General features: G+C 41.6%; 1 protein-coding gene across 7 annotated transcripts in view; it reads right to left on the minus strand.

The window, feature by feature from the left end:
• Positions 1 to 5,338: 5,338 nt before the first annotated feature.
• The window catches only part of FNDC3B (fibronectin type III domain containing 3B), a 341,119-nt gene continuing 326,616 nt past the window's right edge, over positions 5,339 to 19,841 (minus strand). For 4 of the 7 annotated variants that reach the window (XM_080656863.1, XM_080656864.1, XM_080656859.1 and 1 more), the window contains one exon: positions 7,143 to 9,357. In XM_080656863.1, coding sequence (XP_080512989.1) covers positions 9,046 to 9,357 — 312 coding nt within the window. In that variant the 3' untranslated portion in view covers positions 7,143 to 9,045. Of the gene's footprint in view, positions 6,367 to 7,142; positions 9,358 to 19,841 lie in introns of those variants that run through there. The other 3 variants (XM_080656861.1, XM_080656865.1, XM_080656862.1) reach the window with 1 other exon arrangement.

Genomic DNA, 19,841 nt, shown 5'->3' on the forward strand with positions numbered 1-19,841 from the left:
ACAAAGAGGCATAAGGAAACCAGGGAGGGGTCTCAGAGAACCTACAGACAGAATAAGCCGGGCCTCAACTAGGGACCTTCTATAGCATCTTTGCCCCATTTTCACTTCTTTTTCTACCAGCTTCACCAAATTTTCCAGAATTTAGAGCAAGACTAACTTGAGCCTTGATCCCGAATTGTTACACTCTTCCCTAAAACACCGTATTTAAATCCAGGCAAGTGGCCTTGGAAGAACACAGCAACTTGTGGAGAGCCCAGTGGGTGGAGTTGGAGGTGGGAGAGGGTGTCCCTCAGCTCACTGCCCAGAAGAATAGAGGTTCATTATGCTTTCATATTCGCCCTCCACGCCTACTGCAAGACCAACATTTGTTTTATCTCATCTCAAGTTCTGCAAAAATAATGTTATACGACCTTCAGGATTTGGGCAAAAGCACCTTAACTTTAGCAAAGCCAATTCTCACTCCAGTGAATATTCCTAAGTACTGAGCATGAAAATCTGCACAGTAAGACAGGAAGATATAAGCAGGTCATTGAGGCTGGTGGGGATCAGCTATACAAACTTGCTACTGCCATTCAATTTCCAGTTCTGTGTGGATCTTGAGTTTTATTCCCACTCCTTCTTTCTCAAACCTCTTTTCATGTGAAGAAAAACATACTGCATTTGCAGTTGCTAACGTAAAATGTGTTGCATTGCATAGGTTGATTTGTATCTTAGAAGGCAGCATAGCATGGCACATTGCTCTCAAACTTCAGTCTATTTGCTTATCAGCCCTATCTGCCATATCTGAGTGGCGTCCTATTTTTTACTAGTTCTATTTCTGATGTAAACTTAAATATCCACTTTTAACTTATCTGTCTTTGTTTGATATTCCAGTTCCAATTTTCCCTAGCACAGATGACAAAAATGACATAATTTAAAAGATGTTGACTTTAACCACTTCCAGTTATCTTGTATACCTTCTCACTTTGGGGAACACTATTGTGGAAAAATAATAAACATCCAATGGCTCATATCTGCAAGAAATTTTGTTTATCTGAACTGAACACATTTCTTTTATGACGTGTTTGTATAGAAAATAAAAGATCTGTATCTTTAGGGGGATAAATAAGAAGCATCGCTTATTTATCTATCCTTTGGCTCAGAAATGGGTATTAAATTTATTTCTGTAACTAGAGGCTTGATGCACGAAATTTGTACAAGGGACTCGGCCCTCGCAGCCCCAGCTTCGTCTGGAAGGTCGTCCGGACGGTCGTTCTGCTGTTGTCTAATTAGCATATTAGCTATTTATTATATAGGATATGGTTTTGCTTACCATAAAACTAATTTCTATTACACAATACATAAATGCATTTTTCATCTAAAAGACTAAAATATTACAGTTAAGTCTAAAATCCTCTTTGATCGTCACCTCCCACTACCTATTAGGAGAAATCTAAGCTACGAATTCAGATTGCATCCTTCCTGACATCTTTCTTTGCTTGTGACCACTGGAATCTCTGTTCTGTTTAACAGTCACTTAATGACTGGGTCAGAGATTTCCTTACATGCCTGAACCCACAAGTCCCCCACTCTTTGCCAAGGGGCTCTGTGTGCTGGAGCACACCTTCAATGCACAGGGAGTTTACAATATTCCCTGCTTCACAAGGCCTTAAGATCAGTCAGAAGTGAGACACCGGGACTTTCCTGAGCATGTGCGTTGCCCGGCACATGCATGTGGCCTTCTAGACCCTGAGAACTATGTTACTAACTTTTAAAAGTTCCCTATGGACATCTCATTTCCCAGATCTTGACATTTTTAGCCAGGCTCTCATTTGCACCAACTGGTATACCGCAGCCTCCTGTAGGAGTGGGGTTAAACAATTGCACTGATTATTTTGCAACAAATGCTCTGAGTATAAGGCTCTGAGGCAGGTTAAATAACAATGCCCTGCCAATGGGGATTTGCCAGGAAGCCAAGACAGGTTAAACAGTGGTGATGCTCTGGGTATGAGGCAGTTTGAGGTGCTCTGAACCCAGTATGCTCCCTCCACTGATTACAGGGCTGCAGGGCTACTGGGGAGCTGGGGGAGGGGCAGATTGAGATAAAGGACAGCAAAACCTGCTGTTCTTATCAAGGTTCAAACCCTTGGTTAACTTCTGGAGTTCTGAAGAAGTTTCCATAACTTTTTGCCGGTATTATTGGCAAAAAATCAGATTAACAGAAGTCCTCACTCCATCATTCTTGGATGTCCTGTCCCCTGTTTGCTCACTTTTGATGGAAATGAGTACAAGGAGATGTTCTTGTTAGAAAGGACATCATCCACAACCATGACAAGGATTTGGTGGGAAATGTGGTCAAATGGGGAGCAAATGCCCCAACCAATAAAGACAGCTGCTACTCACACCCGTTGAAAACCACCATTCCAGAACAAGACCTAGTTGTTGGATCTTTCCAATCTCAGTAGTAGCTGGGATCCCAGGATTCATTATTTTTTTCATTGTTTAAAGTATTACAAATAGTAGTACATATATCTCCTTTTCCCCCCATTGACCTCCCCCCAGCCTCCCCCACCTTCCCCAGCTCATGCCCTCATCCCCCTAGTGTCTGTGTCCATTGGTTATGCTTATATGCATGCATACAAGTCCTTTGGTTGATCTCTTATCCCCTCCCCACCCCCAAACCTCCCCTGCCTTCCTGCTGAAGTTTGACAGTCTGTTCCATGTTTCTTTGTCATGGGACCCCAGGATTTTGTGTGAAATTTCCACATTTTAAATTAATAACTACTTTAATTTTTCAAAAAGCAAAACACCAAAAGTAACACCCATGACAAAATACCATGGTTTGGAGCCGCAAGTTTTATGGAGTAATCGCATCACTGCTATGTGAACTTTTCCTACCCAATGAGTCAACTGAGTTCAATGCAACAAACTTTTCCTTAGCTTCTATTTATCATGTCCCCAATGATGTGCTATATGCTGCCAAGTTGAATAAGACTTGCTGCCTGGGCATACATCCCCCCCACCCCGCCCCACCCCTCTCCTCTGGCTTTTGAAGCAGAGTCCAGCACTGGAGGTGGAAACTTTTTTTAATCACCACCTGAATAAAGGGTACCATACAGATTTGTTAGTTTTAATTAGCCCAAGGCAAGACATCCTGCGAGGTGTTTGAAAGGATCATGTTGCAGTCATCTGTTTAGAGGAGTAATTGTGTGCATGTGTTTATGAGCACACGGTGACTAGGGGTAGGGAAGGGATAAAGTGAAAGGTGCACAAATCCTTCTGGGACAGAGAGCCAACTTCTGACGGACACAAAAAGCACTGAAGGCAGAATCCCGTGGAAGCTTTTACTGGTTTATTCACTCACATGGGCCAGCACATCCTCTGGTGGCTTCCTGAGAGAGGGTGCATGGGAGGCAAATTGGGGAGATCCTGCATTTCTAAAAACATCTTCGTGATACTTTGCACTCAACAGGGAGCAAGCAGTTGGGAATTCTTTTTCTTTCAAAATCTTGATGTACTTGCCTCACTGATTTCTAGCTTCCAGTGTTGTTACTGACAAGTAGAAAGCTACTCTGATTTCTAATCCTTCCATGTGAGCAGCTTTCCTCTGCTCTCGGGAGCTTCTCCTGGTACCAGTGTTTTGAAGTTTCTAGATGTGCCTCGGATTTTCATTCATTGTGTGGAGCACCCTTGTGCCCTACATTGTCTGTACCCTCTGGAGATCTTATTACTTGGATATTGAATGTCCTGGTCTGAACCTAATCTTCTACCTTATCTTTTTATTTTTGCTCTGTTGGCTATCCTCTTAACTTCAGCTTCCAACCCTTCTACTGGTTTTTTAATGTCCAAGAACGTTTCAGTATTTTTCAAGTATTTCCTTGTCATAGTGTTCCAGTCTTAGTCTACCGACGACTTATCTTTCCTCACCTCTCTGGAGATACGAAAGTTTTCTGAAGCATCTTCTCCCTTAGCCTCTGGTTCTCTCAAGTTGTGGGCTTTGGACTTGTCATCCGTGTGAGCAGCTTCATCAGATGTCAGGTTGCCCTGGGTAAAGCGGGAGGATTAAAGAGCTGATGGAGGCTTGCTGTCTGAGAGTTTCAACTTAGGGCCGTGGTTCTCAATCTTGGGCTGTACAATGGAATCACCTGGGACAGTGGTCGGCAAACCACGGCTCGCGAGCCACATGCAGCTCTTTGGCACCTTGAGTGTGGCTCTTCCACAAAATACCACGTGCGGGCACGCACGTACAGTGCGATTGAAACTTCGTGGCCCATGTGCAGAAGTCGGTTTTCGGCTCTCAAAAGAAATTTCAATCGTTGTACTGTTGATATTTGGCTCTGTTGACTAATGAGTTTGCCAACCACTGACCTGGGGACTTTAAAAAACACCGATGTTGGGGTGGTGAACACACAATACAGTGTACAGATGATGTGATGTAGAATTGTACACCTGAAACCTGTATACTTTCGTTAGCCAGTCTCACCCCAATGAATTCAATAAAAAAAAAAAAATAAACCACTGATGCTCTAGAAACACTCCTTTTAATGTTGTAGGGTATGATCCAGGTGTAGCAATTTTGGAAAGCTCCCCAGGTGGTATTACTGTGCAGCCAAGGCTGAGCAGTACCATCTGGGTGTTCTGCCCAAACCAGTTCTTTACTAGATCTTTCTTTTTGGCCCAGAAGGCTCTTCAGGAGAGGCTATGTCTAATATTCTCTCCTGCGTCTCTGTTCACTTAATTCCATTTTTGATATGGTATCTTAACTTTCAACTGTGGATAGTCTCCCAGTCCAGAGACTTTCTATTTTACCTCCGAAGGATGACCATGTAGGTCGCCTCTGCAGGGGTGAAGGAGCAGCTGCCCAGTTCAAAAAAATGGGGAGGGATTTTATGGGTCTAATGGCATTTTAAACAGTTTTAAACGGATATAATTTTAGGCTCCTCTCCCCTTTAGCCATCACTTCCGGACATACTTGGAGCCTTCAGGGCATTCTGCATATAAATTGCATTGGTGTTCATTTCCTCCTAATAAATTAGAATTCAGCTTTCTCTGGTTAGGTTTCCAAACTTCTGGTGCTAATAACTTCTCCCCCATTCTTCCCAGAGTTGAGGGGAATTGTGACTTAAAAAAATTATTTACGATATTTTCAGTGGCGTGTCAAGAGCATGTAAAATTTGCTATCTTCAATTTGTCATTCTTACACATAAGAATGGCTATAATTCTTCATATAAGAAAGTGAGCTCCGAGTTACAAAGTCAGTTTCCCCACCCAACCTCCCCTCCCCCCAGAAATAAACAAAAGTGAAGATAGCAGCGATTCTGAGCCAAACAATCCAAACATATAACAATGAAATTACGGCCAGGGTGAAGACATTATGCGTTATTGCTGTTGTTGTTGTTGTTGAATGAGACTGGGAGGATGGAAGGAGTTTGGCCGGAGAGGGAGTAGCCAGGGGCTGGGTGACCAGCCCTAGACCTGGCTTCTCAGTGTGGACATACAGATAAAATATTAGGCACAGACATACCTTATCCACACAGACTGACCAAAAAACCCCTAACAAACAAATTGTCAGCCCAGGGTCCTGTATGGTCTACAATCATATTTTGGTTGGTCCATATAGGGAAATTTCAATTTTTCTTTTTTTGAAATAGTGATTGCAGGACCTCAACCAGCAGGAGCTGGGTTGCAGCTGCCCTTGTAGATGGTTACAGCAACCGTCATGAACTGTGGCACATGCTCGGCCTCTAAAGGCATTTGAATTTGCAATTTCTGGGATGTGGTTTAAGTTTTTTAAAAGTAACAACAACGACAAAAGCAATCCTTTTCACGGCAGAAGAACCCTACTTAAGTCAGAAAGAATTAAAACATTTATTGGGCATAAATATATTACATATACACTACAGATATAGTTAGGTATTACATATAGCATAGTATTTGCAAAATCTATACATTAAAATTGATATGGCAGTTTTAATACAATGTATATGAAATAGTCTAAAATTTACAATACAGGAAAACATATGATTTTTTTTTTCTCCTAAAGTTGAAAGCTTGGAATGTATGTCCAACAGTGAGGTAAAACATTTTGTCTTTAAATTTAAAGAATTGTGCAAGGATAACATTCAAACACATTCAGTTAGGGCACTTTTCAATTTTGACAGGAATACTGAATTACTGTAGCCAACAAAACACAGTTAGAAAATGCCAACATTTCAAGTTGATAACAACAAGGCAGGTAATATGAAAACAAATCTTTTACAAAAGTTTTCTTTTTAAACAATTTCTTTGAGGACAAAGGGCAGTTTGCTTCACATGACTGGAATTTCTTGTGCCAGGGCTGAGTTTGACATACAGAGCATCCGAAAGCCACTCACTCATTCCTACATACTGCAAAAGGGCAAAGAGACAAGGTTAATATAACACTTTATTTTATTGTTCATGTGTATGGCAATATATATAGTTATATATCAATATCACATATACATATTTGTGATAGAAAACAGTGCCAGATAGAGTAATAATTTGTTGACTGAAGGGTTTATAATGAATACCAAATAAAGAAGAGCAATAAAATAAAGTGCTGTCAGCTAGTGTTTCACACACTTCTGCTTTCTGGTGGTTAAATCTGGTAGTATGAACATCTCAAAAAGATCCAATAGTCATAGCAATTTTGGCCTAAAGTATTATTTTTTTTAAAAAATCTCAACTGATTCAGAGAGCAGTTGTTCTTTATAGCAGCAGTTCTAAAGTGTTTCCAAAAAGGGACTTTTTTTTTTTTCCTGCAAACAAGGTTTTTGTACTCAGTTGAATCTTTGTTGCTTAAAAAATGCCTTCTCCCCAAAACACCTGCATGAAATTGTTTCAGAAACTGCAGATGCAACGTTACAGTGGGTCATGATACACATTTAAATAGAGATGCGTTGGAAGGCCAGAACTTTGGCAAAAATATATTTAGCTTGATATCATCAGTTTGCAAGGCTAATTAAACTAATTATTATAGTCAATAACAAAATACAGAACTCTCTAGTACTTACTACATCAATATAGGCACACAGAATAATTAGTTAATCTTAGCACTTTCTTTAAGAGATGATTATGGTTTTCTGGGTACATGTAAACTTTTCAATCACTGATAATGGATTTTTTTTTTTTTTTTTTTTTTTTGGCATTTAATGCACTAGATGCTCTTTGAAAACAAGAAAACGTCAGAAGATTGATAATACTACAGATGTTGCCAAGGAACAAGACTGACCTAAAATTACAAAAGTATAAAACACAAAAAAATAACATGCTACAAGGGAAAATTAGTACATAAGTACATTTAAAAAATTTTACAATAAATAAAGATTGCACTGTAATTGGCATTTAAAGTACTGTATGCAGAATATAGTATAAATAAACCAAAAACAAAATAATGTTGGTTTCCCCATGACTTTGGTATGGGAATATTATAAGCTAGTACAGGATACTGCATCTTAAGACAACATAGACCAAGCACAAAATAGCAATGATCAAGAAAAACCAAGTAGCAAAAATATACAAAAACAGAAGGCAGGGGGATACACTGTGTCTGTTGCACCCTTTTGGAATATATTTGCACCTCCAACTCTTAAATGTCCCTGAGGTACGCGAACATTATGGACTTCATATAAATAATCCAATGACTTTGGGTTAAAATTGATTATCTCATGACTCAAAATAAACATGCAAGAGTAACACTTTGCACTCCAATAGCACCTGTTAATCAAAGATCTCAAAACACTTACAAACATTAGAATCCCCATTTTGTTTATTTTATTTTTAATGCATGGGAAAACTGAGGCACAGAGAGGTAAAGTGACGTGTTCAGGTCATGCAGCAAGTTAGTGACAGATCCAGGGAAAGAATCTAGGCTCCTTGACCCCCCAACACCCTGTGCTTACCACCAAATACCATTCTCTCTCCACACACGAACAGGTCAACCCCACAAAAAGAGGAACGACTAATTCAGATGACTCTCTTCTGGTTTTACCAATTTTCATCTGCTGTTAACTTAGTATATGTGCACTGAGTTAAGGTATTGAAATTCAATCACTTCATTGATACCTCAAAGAACAGCCTAAAGGCAAATCTTTCAAAAGTAATGAGCTGACATATAAGAAGATTGCTCACAATTAGTGTAAATCATGGACAATGGGCAGAGGCACTAAACTGTCACCAGTTCTCGTCATATAAATCTGGTCAAACATAACAGAATATAATAACTCTAGTGATTAGATTAGAAGTAGTTATATACAAAGACAAACAAACAAGTTAAAGCAGCTTTTAAAATAGCTGAACAAGGAAACAACTAACTATTGCACAATGCCCTCTTAAAGTTACTGCTATGAATCGACGTGGTAAAATCTACAATGCTCCATAATTTATAGGTGCATTTTGGTTACTTGATTTCTTAGACAGGCAGCTCATAATGTTAAAATCATAAGAGATACAGACTATTAGAACATTTTAGATTAAAGTACACATTTTGATCTAAATGAGCTAAACACAGTTAAATAACTGAGTGACAATATGGTTGTTTAGGGCAGCCTTATCTGAGTGAACACATCTTCTGTATGCTGTTGTTGTGTGGTAATACTCTGAACAACACTGAAATCCTAGCCCGGTAACTACACACACTGTGATTCACGTTGACAGCTAGATGGTCAAGACATTGAAGTGACTGATGAATATAAATTACTAAACTGTAACACGGGAAAAAAAAAATCACAGGCTTGCAAAAGATATCGGTGAACACAGAATAAAGGCAGATCTGAAAATGTAAAAGAAAGATAAGAAAGCTAGCTTTTGGTATCTGGTTTGCTTTTCTTCTTTAAAACAAAAAAATCCAGTTTAATCTCTTCCTAGTTTTGCATTTCAAAAAGGTGCACCAAAACACTGATATTTTTTCCTAGCTAAATCTGTAAAACAAGAGAAGTATATAAATCAAAGAACAAAGGGGTTTAAAAAGGGGATTATCTGAATAAATGTGTGTATTAAAATGTGTAGCATTAATTAAATTCATACCTCTAGTTTTGTTGGGTTTGTTTACTTCATTAAGAAGTACTGTAATATAAAGGCAAATAAAATGGACAAAGTTGCAAAGCCAACCACAATGAGGGCTGCAAACTGTTCATCAGTAGGCATCATGCTCTTCATTTTGGGGTCATCTAAGCTCCCCATGTCCCCTGTAAGCATGACCTCACTTCGTTGTAATACGAAAGCTGCAGAGGGGCTGAAAGCTCCGCAGAGCTCCTGAGAGGTGTCTAAACAGCGACGGCACGCACACACGCGGAACCTGTAGTCTGTGTTGGTCTGGAGGCCTGAGATTTGGAATGTGGCTTCTTCTCCCTTGTACACCTTCAAGAAAAGGAAAAGTCCTGGTCAGTTAATTTAGTAATACTGTGGTCTCTAAAGTAATAATTGCATAAAGTCAGGAGACTCATGGACCTGGCTTGGTTTAAACGAACTCTGTAACATCAAGAATTACACAGAAAGGTATTTCTTCCGATCTGTATTTCATCCATAAAAGAGGTATTCCACCCCACTCTAAATAAAACAATACAAAACCCAGTGACTGTGACACTGATAGGAGATAAGGCACTGACTAGAAGTAGAGCTGACATCCTGTATAAAAAAGATGTAATATGCAAATGGTCGTTACGCCGTGAAGCCTAACGACCGACAGTGTAACGGCCGGATCACGGGTCAGCAGGAGAGTGGGGCAGCGAGCTACAAGCGGGCGGTGGAGAGCTACAGGAGGGGGCAGGGCAGGAAGCCATGAGGGGAGGGCGGGGGTGGGGGAGGGAGCTACAGGAGGGCAGGGCAGTGGGCAGAGAGCTACTGGAGGGTGGTAGCGAGCTACTGGCGAGCTACTGCACACGGATTTGTGTGCAGGGCTACTAGTAAGTAATAAAGAACATCTAGCTAAATTTCAATAATTATCTCTATAACAAAGAGCCAGGGTGTAACGACTGATCACGACCAAAGGCTGAGCATCTGGAAGTCAGTGCTGGGTTGCCATGGGGACCCAGCACTGACTACTGTGGCTGCAGGCCCGGTGACCCAGCAGTGACTGCTGAGGGGGCTGCGAATCAGCCTCGGAAAGAGACCTGAAGAGAGAAGCAGGGGCTGATCTGTAGCGTCTGTGGCAGCTTTTGACCAGCACTTGCCTCGCTCTTTCCCTCCAAACCTGGCCAGCAGCCCTGCCTTTCTGATCAGGCCCTGTTGATAGGTCCAGAGATGCTGACTGGGATAGAAACTGGACAATTAGAACCAAATCTGGGTCAACTGTGAGGAGCCAATAGCTGCCTAGGAGGTGGAGCTTTTGATACTGACTGGCATAGAAATTGACCAATTAGAACCAAATTGGCCAGCAGAGGAGAACAGTTGGGGGTGAGATCAGGCCGGCAGGGGAGGGCAGTTGGGGGCGAGATCAGACCAGCAGGAGAGGGCCATTGGGGGCAAGATCAGGTAAGCAGGGGAGGGCCGTTGGGGGCAAGGTCAGGCCGGCAGGGGTGAGATTAGGCCAGTAGGGGAGGGCAGTTGGGGGCAACCAGGCTGGCAGGGGAGGGCAGTTGGGGGTGAGATCAGGCCAGCAGGAGAGGGCAGTTGGGGGCAAGATCAGGCTGGCAAGGGAGGGCAGTTAGGGGTGATCAGGCAGGCAGAGGCAGTTAGGGGCGATCAGGCAGGCAGACAGGTGAGCAGTTAGGAGCCAGCGGTCCCAGATTGTGATCGGGATCGGGCCTAAACCGGCAGTTGGATATTCCCAAAGGGGTCCCTGATTAGAGAGGGTGCAGGCTGGGCTGAGGGAACTGCCCCCTTCGTGCACAAATTTCATGCACCGGGCCACTAGTTTAGACTATAAATCAGAAGATGACTTAATTCTTACAAAGGGCTCTATGATCTTGATTTACAGAACAAATAAAGATATTTTAATTAAAACAATTAAAAGCAATGAATTGTATAAACAGTGAAATGCCAAGTTTCAGTTGAATGACTTTTTGAAAATTGGATACACCATGTGATACTATACCATTAAGATATCCCACCTCTAGCACTAAAAGTTAAGTACTATTCTGACTTCTAATTCTGTAAATAGTTTTATCTGTTCTAGAAGTTCATCTAAACAGAGTCAAAGAGTATACACTCTCTTGTGCCTACAAGATTCATCTACATTATTGGTTATTGATTATTGATTCAGTAGTTACTACTTTTATTGAGGAGTAGTGTTCCACTGTATGCCTATACCTCAATTTATCCATTTTCTTTTTGACGGATGTTTGTATTGTTCTCAGTTTGGAGCTTTATATAATAAGATTGTTATGAGCATTTTTGCACAAATCTTTAAGGACTTGATTTTATTTTTCTTGGGCAATACCTAGGAGAAGTGCTGGGTCACAGGGAAAGTCTACATTTAACTTCAGAAGAAACAGTTTCAAAAGTGACTGAATCACTGAATTCCCATCAGCAAAGTATGAGAGTTCCAGTTGCTCCACACATCCTTGTCAACATTTGTTATTGTCAGTATTTTATATTTTAGCCATTCTAGATGAGAATGGTACCTCATTTGCATTTCTCTGATGACTAATAATGTTTCCCACCTTTTCATGTGCTTATTGGTCATTCATATACTTTCTTTTGTGAAGAGTGAGCTCAAGTTTTTGGCCTGTTTTTAATGTTTGCTTTTATTAATTAGGAGGGGCTCTTTAGATAATCTGGATGTAAGTCCTTTGTTAGATGTACTTTGTGAATACCTTCTCCTAGTTTCATGGCTTGTCTAATAATTTATTAAGAAATATTTGATGTGATCCAATTTATCACAAATTATTATTTAAATAATTCAGTAGCACATCTTAAGTGTTCCTTCACTGTATCACTAATCTGTTTCCCCCCCTTTAGGATCTAAGATGTTTCCTTCTCCTTTGCTAATTCTAATACAGGGTGTGGCAAAAGTAGGTTTACAGCTGTGAGTACGCAAACCACAGTTTATTTTTGTATTATTATTTACTAATTATTATATTATTTTCCATATGAACAACTATAAACTGAATTTTGCCCCACTTGTATAATCACCATGAGGCTTACTATTAAAGGACTTGAAAACTACCAGTTAACTTAGACAGAGATTACCACCCTTGAGTCGACCAACGCTAATAAGAGTCTTTGAGGGAGGAGAGGTCTCAACAAGGTTCTTCTACCAAAGTGATACTGATCCTCAAAAAACTTACAGGAATAATAATTAGATCAAAACTACATAAAAATGTATGGCTTATATTAGAGTCAGTGAATATAGAAAAAAACTAGCTGGATTCAACAAAATTAGTAAGAGATTTTGGCTGATGAGTAATTAAACAAGGAAGTAAAATGAAGTGAACTCTTTCTATGTGAGTGGCACTGAGTTGCATCTGTAGAGGACTTAAAATATGCCTGGTACACAGTAACCACACAGTAAAAGTAAGCTATTATTATTATTACTAGAGGCCCGGTACACGAAATTCATGCATGGGTGGGGTCCCTAGGCCTGGCTGGCGATCAGGGCCAATCAAGGGCCAGGCTGATTGGGGCCACGTCTGCCGCCACCCACCCCAGGTTCCCCGTCCCAGCCTGGGTCCTGAAGGCCCCGATGGGATCGGGAGAGGAGATGATGGTCACTGGGCCAGGCGTGGAAGGAACAGACGCTGGAGCCACTGTCATGGTTCCCTGCCTCCCCCTTCCTTCTTCCCTCGCCGCTGTGCCGCCACCGTGGCGGGTGGGTATTGATCGTGGCCTGCCGGCCAGGGGGAGGGATGGGGAATGGGAGGTTGGCTGCTGGCCCCAAGGAGGGAGCCAGCCCTTGGTCCCCCTGGGAAAGGGGCCACATCCACCACCACCCACCTCTGGTTCCCTGTCCCAGCCCGGGGCCCAGCCCCAAGTGGGTGATCGGGGCCTGTCGGCTGGGGGTAAGGACCATGGGACGTTGGCTGGCCAGGGAGGTTGGCTGTGGGAGTGCACTGACCACCAGGGGGCAACTCCTGTGTTGAGCATCTGCCCCCTGGTGGTCAGTGCGCATCATAGTGACTGGTTATTTTGGTCATTCCGGTCATTCTGTTGTAATGGTCACTTAGGCTTTTATATACATAGATTACTATTTAAAACTCAAGGACAACTCCAAATGTATTCTTACAATACAACAATTCAAAATGATAGATATGGGCATTTTCAACAGGCCAGCTTAGTAAAGTTGTGCTTTTTGCCCATTAATACAAATCCCATAGAAGATAAGAAGAGTAATTTCAACAACCTCAGCTTTGTCTGAAACACTCACCAGCTACAGAGTTAGTGGGAAACCACAAATGTTTAGTGTTTCTAAAGCCTGCTTGTCAATTTCTCCCAAGAAGGAGGACATCCCACCAGTGAACACAAGGACGCTGGCCACACGTCTAGAGTTGGGCACGTTGACAGACAGTAAAAGAATCTCAAAGCTTAAAAAAGGGACCAGACTTTTAATGTTTACCTAATATTTAGTCTTTTTCTTAAGATCTTTCCTCCCTCATTTTAATTGTCTCATTTATTGTAATTTTTTTCTAGTAACTAAGCTCCAGAAAAACAATTATTTGTTTCTCATACTTTTCCAGATTCATCATTTCATTTGCTGTTTTCTTTGTAAGATTTTAAGCACATTCAACCTGGTGAGTGACCCTTCTTCTTTAAAGACTATGCATGGCCTCACCTAATTACTAGTGTGACACCGGCTCCAGTTCACTTGGCCCCACCATCTTCCTGGTGTGTCCAGATAACCCACCTGGGTTCTGATGCCCCGAAGAAAGCACCATTTTCATGATGTACAGCAAACAGTGCCCCCACCCAGTTGGTGTCAAGCAAAGACTTGGGAAGTGTTGCTGTGAGGTGGCTTCTTAGTATCTGCTGCCAAACAATGACCTCACTGCAGAAAACCTCTTAATAACCTCTCCAACAGATGTTTTAGAGAGTTTTGCAAAGTGGATCCAAATTTTTATTTAATATCTATTGAAATGATTTCTATGATTTCCATAATTTGCATACTTGATCCCTTTAAGAAAGTTGACTCAGAAGTACATTTAATTTATATAATAATTTTGATTGCACTTCTCAACTCTAACTCCTTAGAGTGAAGTTCTCTGCAAATATATTTTGAAAGCAAAGTACTTTTCTTGCACCATTAGGCAAAAAGCTTAGTGAAGGAAATGAATATGTAATTGAAGGGAACTTCCTTAATGACAAGTCTAATCAAAAGTTAGGCTTTAATTTGAAAGTGCTTTTCTTTTAGCCATTCTTCTTGTTTTAATCAGAATAGCTCCCCCTTTCCACAAGCATTGGCAATACAACATTAACACTATCTTTAAAAAAAAGAAATATTTGTGATAACTATATTGTGCGAAGGGCTGTGTCTATTATCTCCACAGCAACCAGCACAATGGCTTGAACAAAGTGGACACTCAGTGAATGTTCTCTAATTGGAACCCTCAAATATGCAATAGTAGATATCCTTATACACTGTCTGAAAAGAGGAACAGTTATTAGAAGACACACACTAACCACAGAGGCAGCAGCAGGAGCTTGGTACCAGCGCAGCCCACTGTAAAAAATGGAGTCATTAACAACGATGGAGTTGTTTTCAATGTATTGATAGAAAACATGGAGTTTATAATCTACTTTAGAAATAGTCAACAATGCCTATTAAGCTTTTTAGATTAATTCTGAGCTAAGGAAAAATTAAAACAATCCCCAAACCCCATTTCCTGAGGCTTCTGATTCCTATGGTTTGAGTTAATGGATTTGTTTTTGTGTAAATAATCACAGCCATGAGCTCACAAAACCACAAGGTCACCAGGCCCCCAGCACAGCTGTGCCTCCATCCAGGCAACGGCTTATGGACGTGCAGCTCTCCATGGCAGGGCAGCGGCCCGGCCTCCATCCATTTAAGACTTTCTTTATTGAAGTAACCAGTCAAAATACCACAGTAAGTATATAGGCAATATTATTTTTACAGAGACGATTTCTGTTCCTGATTTGATGTACAATATATTTTAAAGTAATCATGACATGTTTATTCCCAATGGGAGGGTTTAAAGTAATACGCAGAAAAACAAAATGAAGAATTTGTGACCCTTAATTCAGAGTAACATGCTGTGTAGCTAAAATCCCTTAAACAGCCTTTCAGGGCAGAGCACTGGAGCCTGTATCTGGACCAAAGCTGGCATCTCCGCTGACGTCAGCCCTCTCCCAAGAACTGGAAGGGGGGACACAGCTGCAGAGCACTGTCCCTCACACAGTGCCTCTCAAGACTGAGAGGATCTGAGGTGCACAGGAACCCTGAGTCAGAAATCAGCGTCCCAACTTTTACAAGATGATGCTCAGCAAGGTGGATTAATTCCTCCAGGATCACATGACTATGGGAGGCTGACCTGACACCTCACCTCCTCTGTAGAGGGTGCAAGGCTGGGCAGCATTGTGTATCTGAGTCAAAGAGGACAGGCAAGGGCAGTTAATAAACTGCTTCTTGGGGGTGTGTGGTTTTCACTTAGAACAGGTCCATGCTGTTGTTATATACCAGGCACCCCACAGTGCAAACAAAGCACCTCACAGTTTCTCCAGAACCCCAAGATCCTATACCTGGACTCCAGGAAATTGAATATAAATTTATTTCATAAGAAATTTTAAATAAATGTATGCATGAGGATTTTTTGGGTGTGTGAGGGGGTCATGACTTTGTCAGATACTTAAACCTTAAACCTAAAACCCACAAGAACCTAGGAATCAGTAGAATAAATGATTGTTTTAAACTATATCCCTCTTGATCTATTCTTATTTGGCTTTGGACTTGGCACTTTAATTGTGGAAAAATAAAACATTGTACATGAGACAGTCATAGCCTTACGGTTTAATTTCTGTTAGGGAATTGAATTGAAAGCCATTAAAAAATGTAATCCTATTAATCGATGCCACCCCAACAAATTTAATAAAAAAATTTAAAAAAATTACTCAAACAAAACTAAAAAATATGTAGGTTCCAAGACTAAGTTCTGTCAAGAGAAGGTCTTACAGTATCTTATGTGATACCATGAAGATTCAACACACGTCCAGGACTACATTCTAAAATGACACTAAATAGAAATACACTGATACAGTGATGCCATTAAATTAAGTATGGAGCTCTAGAAATTTTCAGATGCTTCAAAGGTCATCTTAATGCAACAAATATGAGAACCAAGAATATTAATAACTTGTCACAAATTCTGACTCCTAATAGGTAATGTTGTCTTACAATTTACTACATTTTTCTCACCTTCAATGTTTATATTTAAGTATTTTTTATAAAAAATATTGCTTTCTGAACAGGGATGTGAATATGAATTATTTCCCTACATTCTTATGTATGCCTTAAACTGTTTGCTATATTTTGTGCAAATGCATACCTAAATATGCATGCGATTTTCATTCATTTCAAGAATACTTTACAATTAATATTGATTGAAAAGAAGTTTTAAGCTTCTTAAGAAAACCGTGTGCTTAGAATGTTTATTAAGCCAAATCAAGATAAGCAGGCATCCTAATACCCAGTAAAATTTTATGTGAGATTTAATACTTTCAGTTAATAATTAAAACCAGCTGAACAAAATAAAGCTAATCAGCTAGAACCAAGGCAAAGTCTAGTCACTGCTGCAAGCATAACATCAGAAAAGGCCTTGGCTTTTGCCATACGCTGCTGTGCCAATAAGCTTGGGGAGCAGAAGGATACCCTCTTCTTAAGGGTGCTTTCTACCTAAGTTACAACATCCCTGCTAAACCCACCTGATGCTGAAGCTGTAAGTGTAAATAACTCTGTTCCTTGGAAACTGCCTCTTCTGTGCTTATAAGAAACATTTACTGAGTGCCTAGCTATGTGCCAGTCCTGGGAAAATAAAAAGGGTCAAGAGCCCACACATCAGTGGATCCTGAATGGTTAGTGTGGTGACCAAGATATACATAGTGCTCCCTCGGAGCCTGCAACCTGCAGGGCTGTGCTCAGCCGTGATTACCGCTCATTTTCTTTTGCTTTGCCTCTATGAATTCAAAGCCTGTTATCTCTGGACTATAATTATTTTAACCATTACTCTGCACACATAATATAAATAGCTTTCATTCCCTATCTTGTGTCCAGAACAAGTGAATGAAGTACTCAAAACATCATGTTTAACTTAACACTGATTGAATAGGGAGAAGCAGAAACCTCAGTACAAATTGTCCCTGACTCAACTGAAGCTTTTCATGTACCACTACCGACCTTAATCATTTCTTGGTAAATGTAGGGAAGACATGGTTATGTGGAGAATGCTAACCCCTACCTACTGAGCCTGGCCTGTACTACTGTGTTTTTACCTATTTGTAACAATAAACTCTTGTTTGTAACTGTTTATAATAAGAAATATATTCTGAGGCATATGTGGGATTGCGTATTATATTAGTACCAGAGGCCCAGTGCATGAAATTCGTGCACAGGGGGTGTGTCCCTCAGCCCAGCCTGCACCCTCTCCAATCTGGGTCCCCTTGAGGGATGTCTGACTGCCCGTTTAGGCCCGATCTCGGTAGGATCGGGCCTAAATGGGCAGTCGGACATCCCTCTCACAATCCAGGACTGCTGGCTCCCAACCGCTTGCCTGCCTGCTTTCCTGATTGCTGCTAACCGCTTCTGCCTGCCAGCCTGGTCACCTCCTAGGCACTCCCCTGCCAGCCTGACTGATGCCTAACTGCTCCCCTGCCAGCCTGTTTGCCCCTAACTGCCCTCCTCTGCTGGCCTGACCGCCCCCAACTGCCCTCCCTTGCAGGCCTGGTTCCTCCCAACTGCCCTCCCTTGCAGGCCTGGTTCCTCCCAACTGCCCTCCCCTGCTGGCCATCTTGTGGTGGCCATCTTGTGTCCACATGGGGGCAGGATCTTTGACCACATGGGGGAAGCCATCTTGTGTGTTGGAGTAATGGTCAATTTGCATATTACTCTTTTATTAGATAGGATTTATATGTCCATGGGTCTAAACATATGCCATTAAACAAATAGCAGATTCAAAACCACCAATCTGTCAATAAAATCTAGATTACTGAGTGGATTTACCTATATTTTTGGCAATGATTGACATGTATAGATACTGCTTTTTATTTTTTTAAAATATATTTTTATTTATTTTAGGGAGGAAGGAAGAGGGAGAGAGAGATGGAAACATCAATGATGAGAGAGAATCATTGATCAGCTGCCTTCTGAATGCACCCTACTGAGCCAGCAACCCGGACATGTGCCCTGACCGGGAATCAAACCGTGACCTCCAGGTTCACAGGTCAACGCTCAACCACTGAGCCACTCCAGCAGGGGCTAGATACTGCCTTTTAAAGGTAAAACAGTAACCACTGTGCTTTAAGAACATTTGTTTCCAAAAACAGGTGGAAAAGTATGAGACATGGAATAAAAGGAAAACTCAATGACGGATATGCAATGAATGTACTGTTGGGAAATGAATTGTTAAGTGTCAAGTAATATGTTGTGAAATTTTGTAACATTTCATCTCTAACCATGTTTACACTGCCACTGAACAGGAAAATGCTACTGGTGTTAAAGATGTCTAAATCTAGCAAGAAAATCTTTTGCTCTCTACCTGAGCTGAGACCCTGGAACCAATCACATCTTTCTGACAAGCTGAAACAATTACACACGTAAAATTATTTACTTTGAAACTGGACATATTGTGTAGGATGAGATTGGAAAGTGAAAGGAAACAGTAGTGTTTTTGCTCTTATTTAAGAGGAATAGTGGAAACTTTGGTGACATCATCCACTGATGTTACTCAATACTGGTGGATGTCATAGTTAAAATACAGTTTTTACAAAATGTGCTGAAAGCAATTCATTCTTTTATCTGACACCTCATATTAAGAAAGTACAGTGAAATGTACCAAAATTTCTTTGATTCATTTTATACATTTTTATTTGCAAGTATTATCTATATCTATATATATAAAAGGCTAAGTGACCAACAGTACATCCGTCCAAACAACTGGCAGGTACATATGACATGCACTGGCAATTTAAAAATAAACGTTGACTTGCGCATGCGCGATACATATAAAGTTCTCGCTAGTGCCAATCACACACGTGTTTTAATTTTATAATACTACTAGAGGCCCGGTGCACGAAATTCGTGCATGGGGGGTGTGTCCCTCAGCCCAGCCTGCACCCTCTCCAATCTGGGACCCCTTGAGGGATGTCCGACTGCCCGTTTAGGCCCAATCCAAGTAGGATCCAAGTAGGATTGGGCCTAAACGGGCAGTCGGACATCCCTCTCACAATCCAGGACTGCTGGCTCCCAACTGCTCGCCTGCTTGCTTTCCAGATTGCCCCTAACCTCTTCTGCCTGCCAGCCTGATCACCCCCTAACCACTCCCCTGCCAGCCTGTTTGCCCCTAACTGCCCTTCCCTGCAGTCCTGGTCACCCCTAACTGCCCTCCCCTGCAGGCCTGGTCCCCCCCAACTGCTCTCCCCCACAGGCCTGTGTCCCTCCCAACTGCCCTTCCCTGCAGACCCAGTCACCCCCAACTTCCCTCCTCTGCTGGCCGGGTCACCCCTACTGCCCTCCCCTGCAGGCTTGATTGCCCCCAACTGCCCTCCCTTGCAGGCCTGGTCCCTCCCAACTGCCCTCCTCTGCTGGCCATCTTGTGGCAGCAATCTTGTGTCCACATGGGGGCAGCCATCTTGTGTGTTGGAGTGACAATTTGCATATTATTCTTTTATTAGATAGGATTAGATAGGATAGAGGCCTGGTGCATGGGTGGGGGAGGGCTGGTTTGCCCTGAAGGGTGTCC

The sequence above is a fragment of the Plecotus auritus genome (assembly GCF_963455305.1).
Source record: "Plecotus auritus genome assembly, chromosome: 2".
Lineage (NCBI taxonomy): Eukaryota > Metazoa > Chordata > Mammalia > Chiroptera > Vespertilionidae > Plecotus > Plecotus auritus.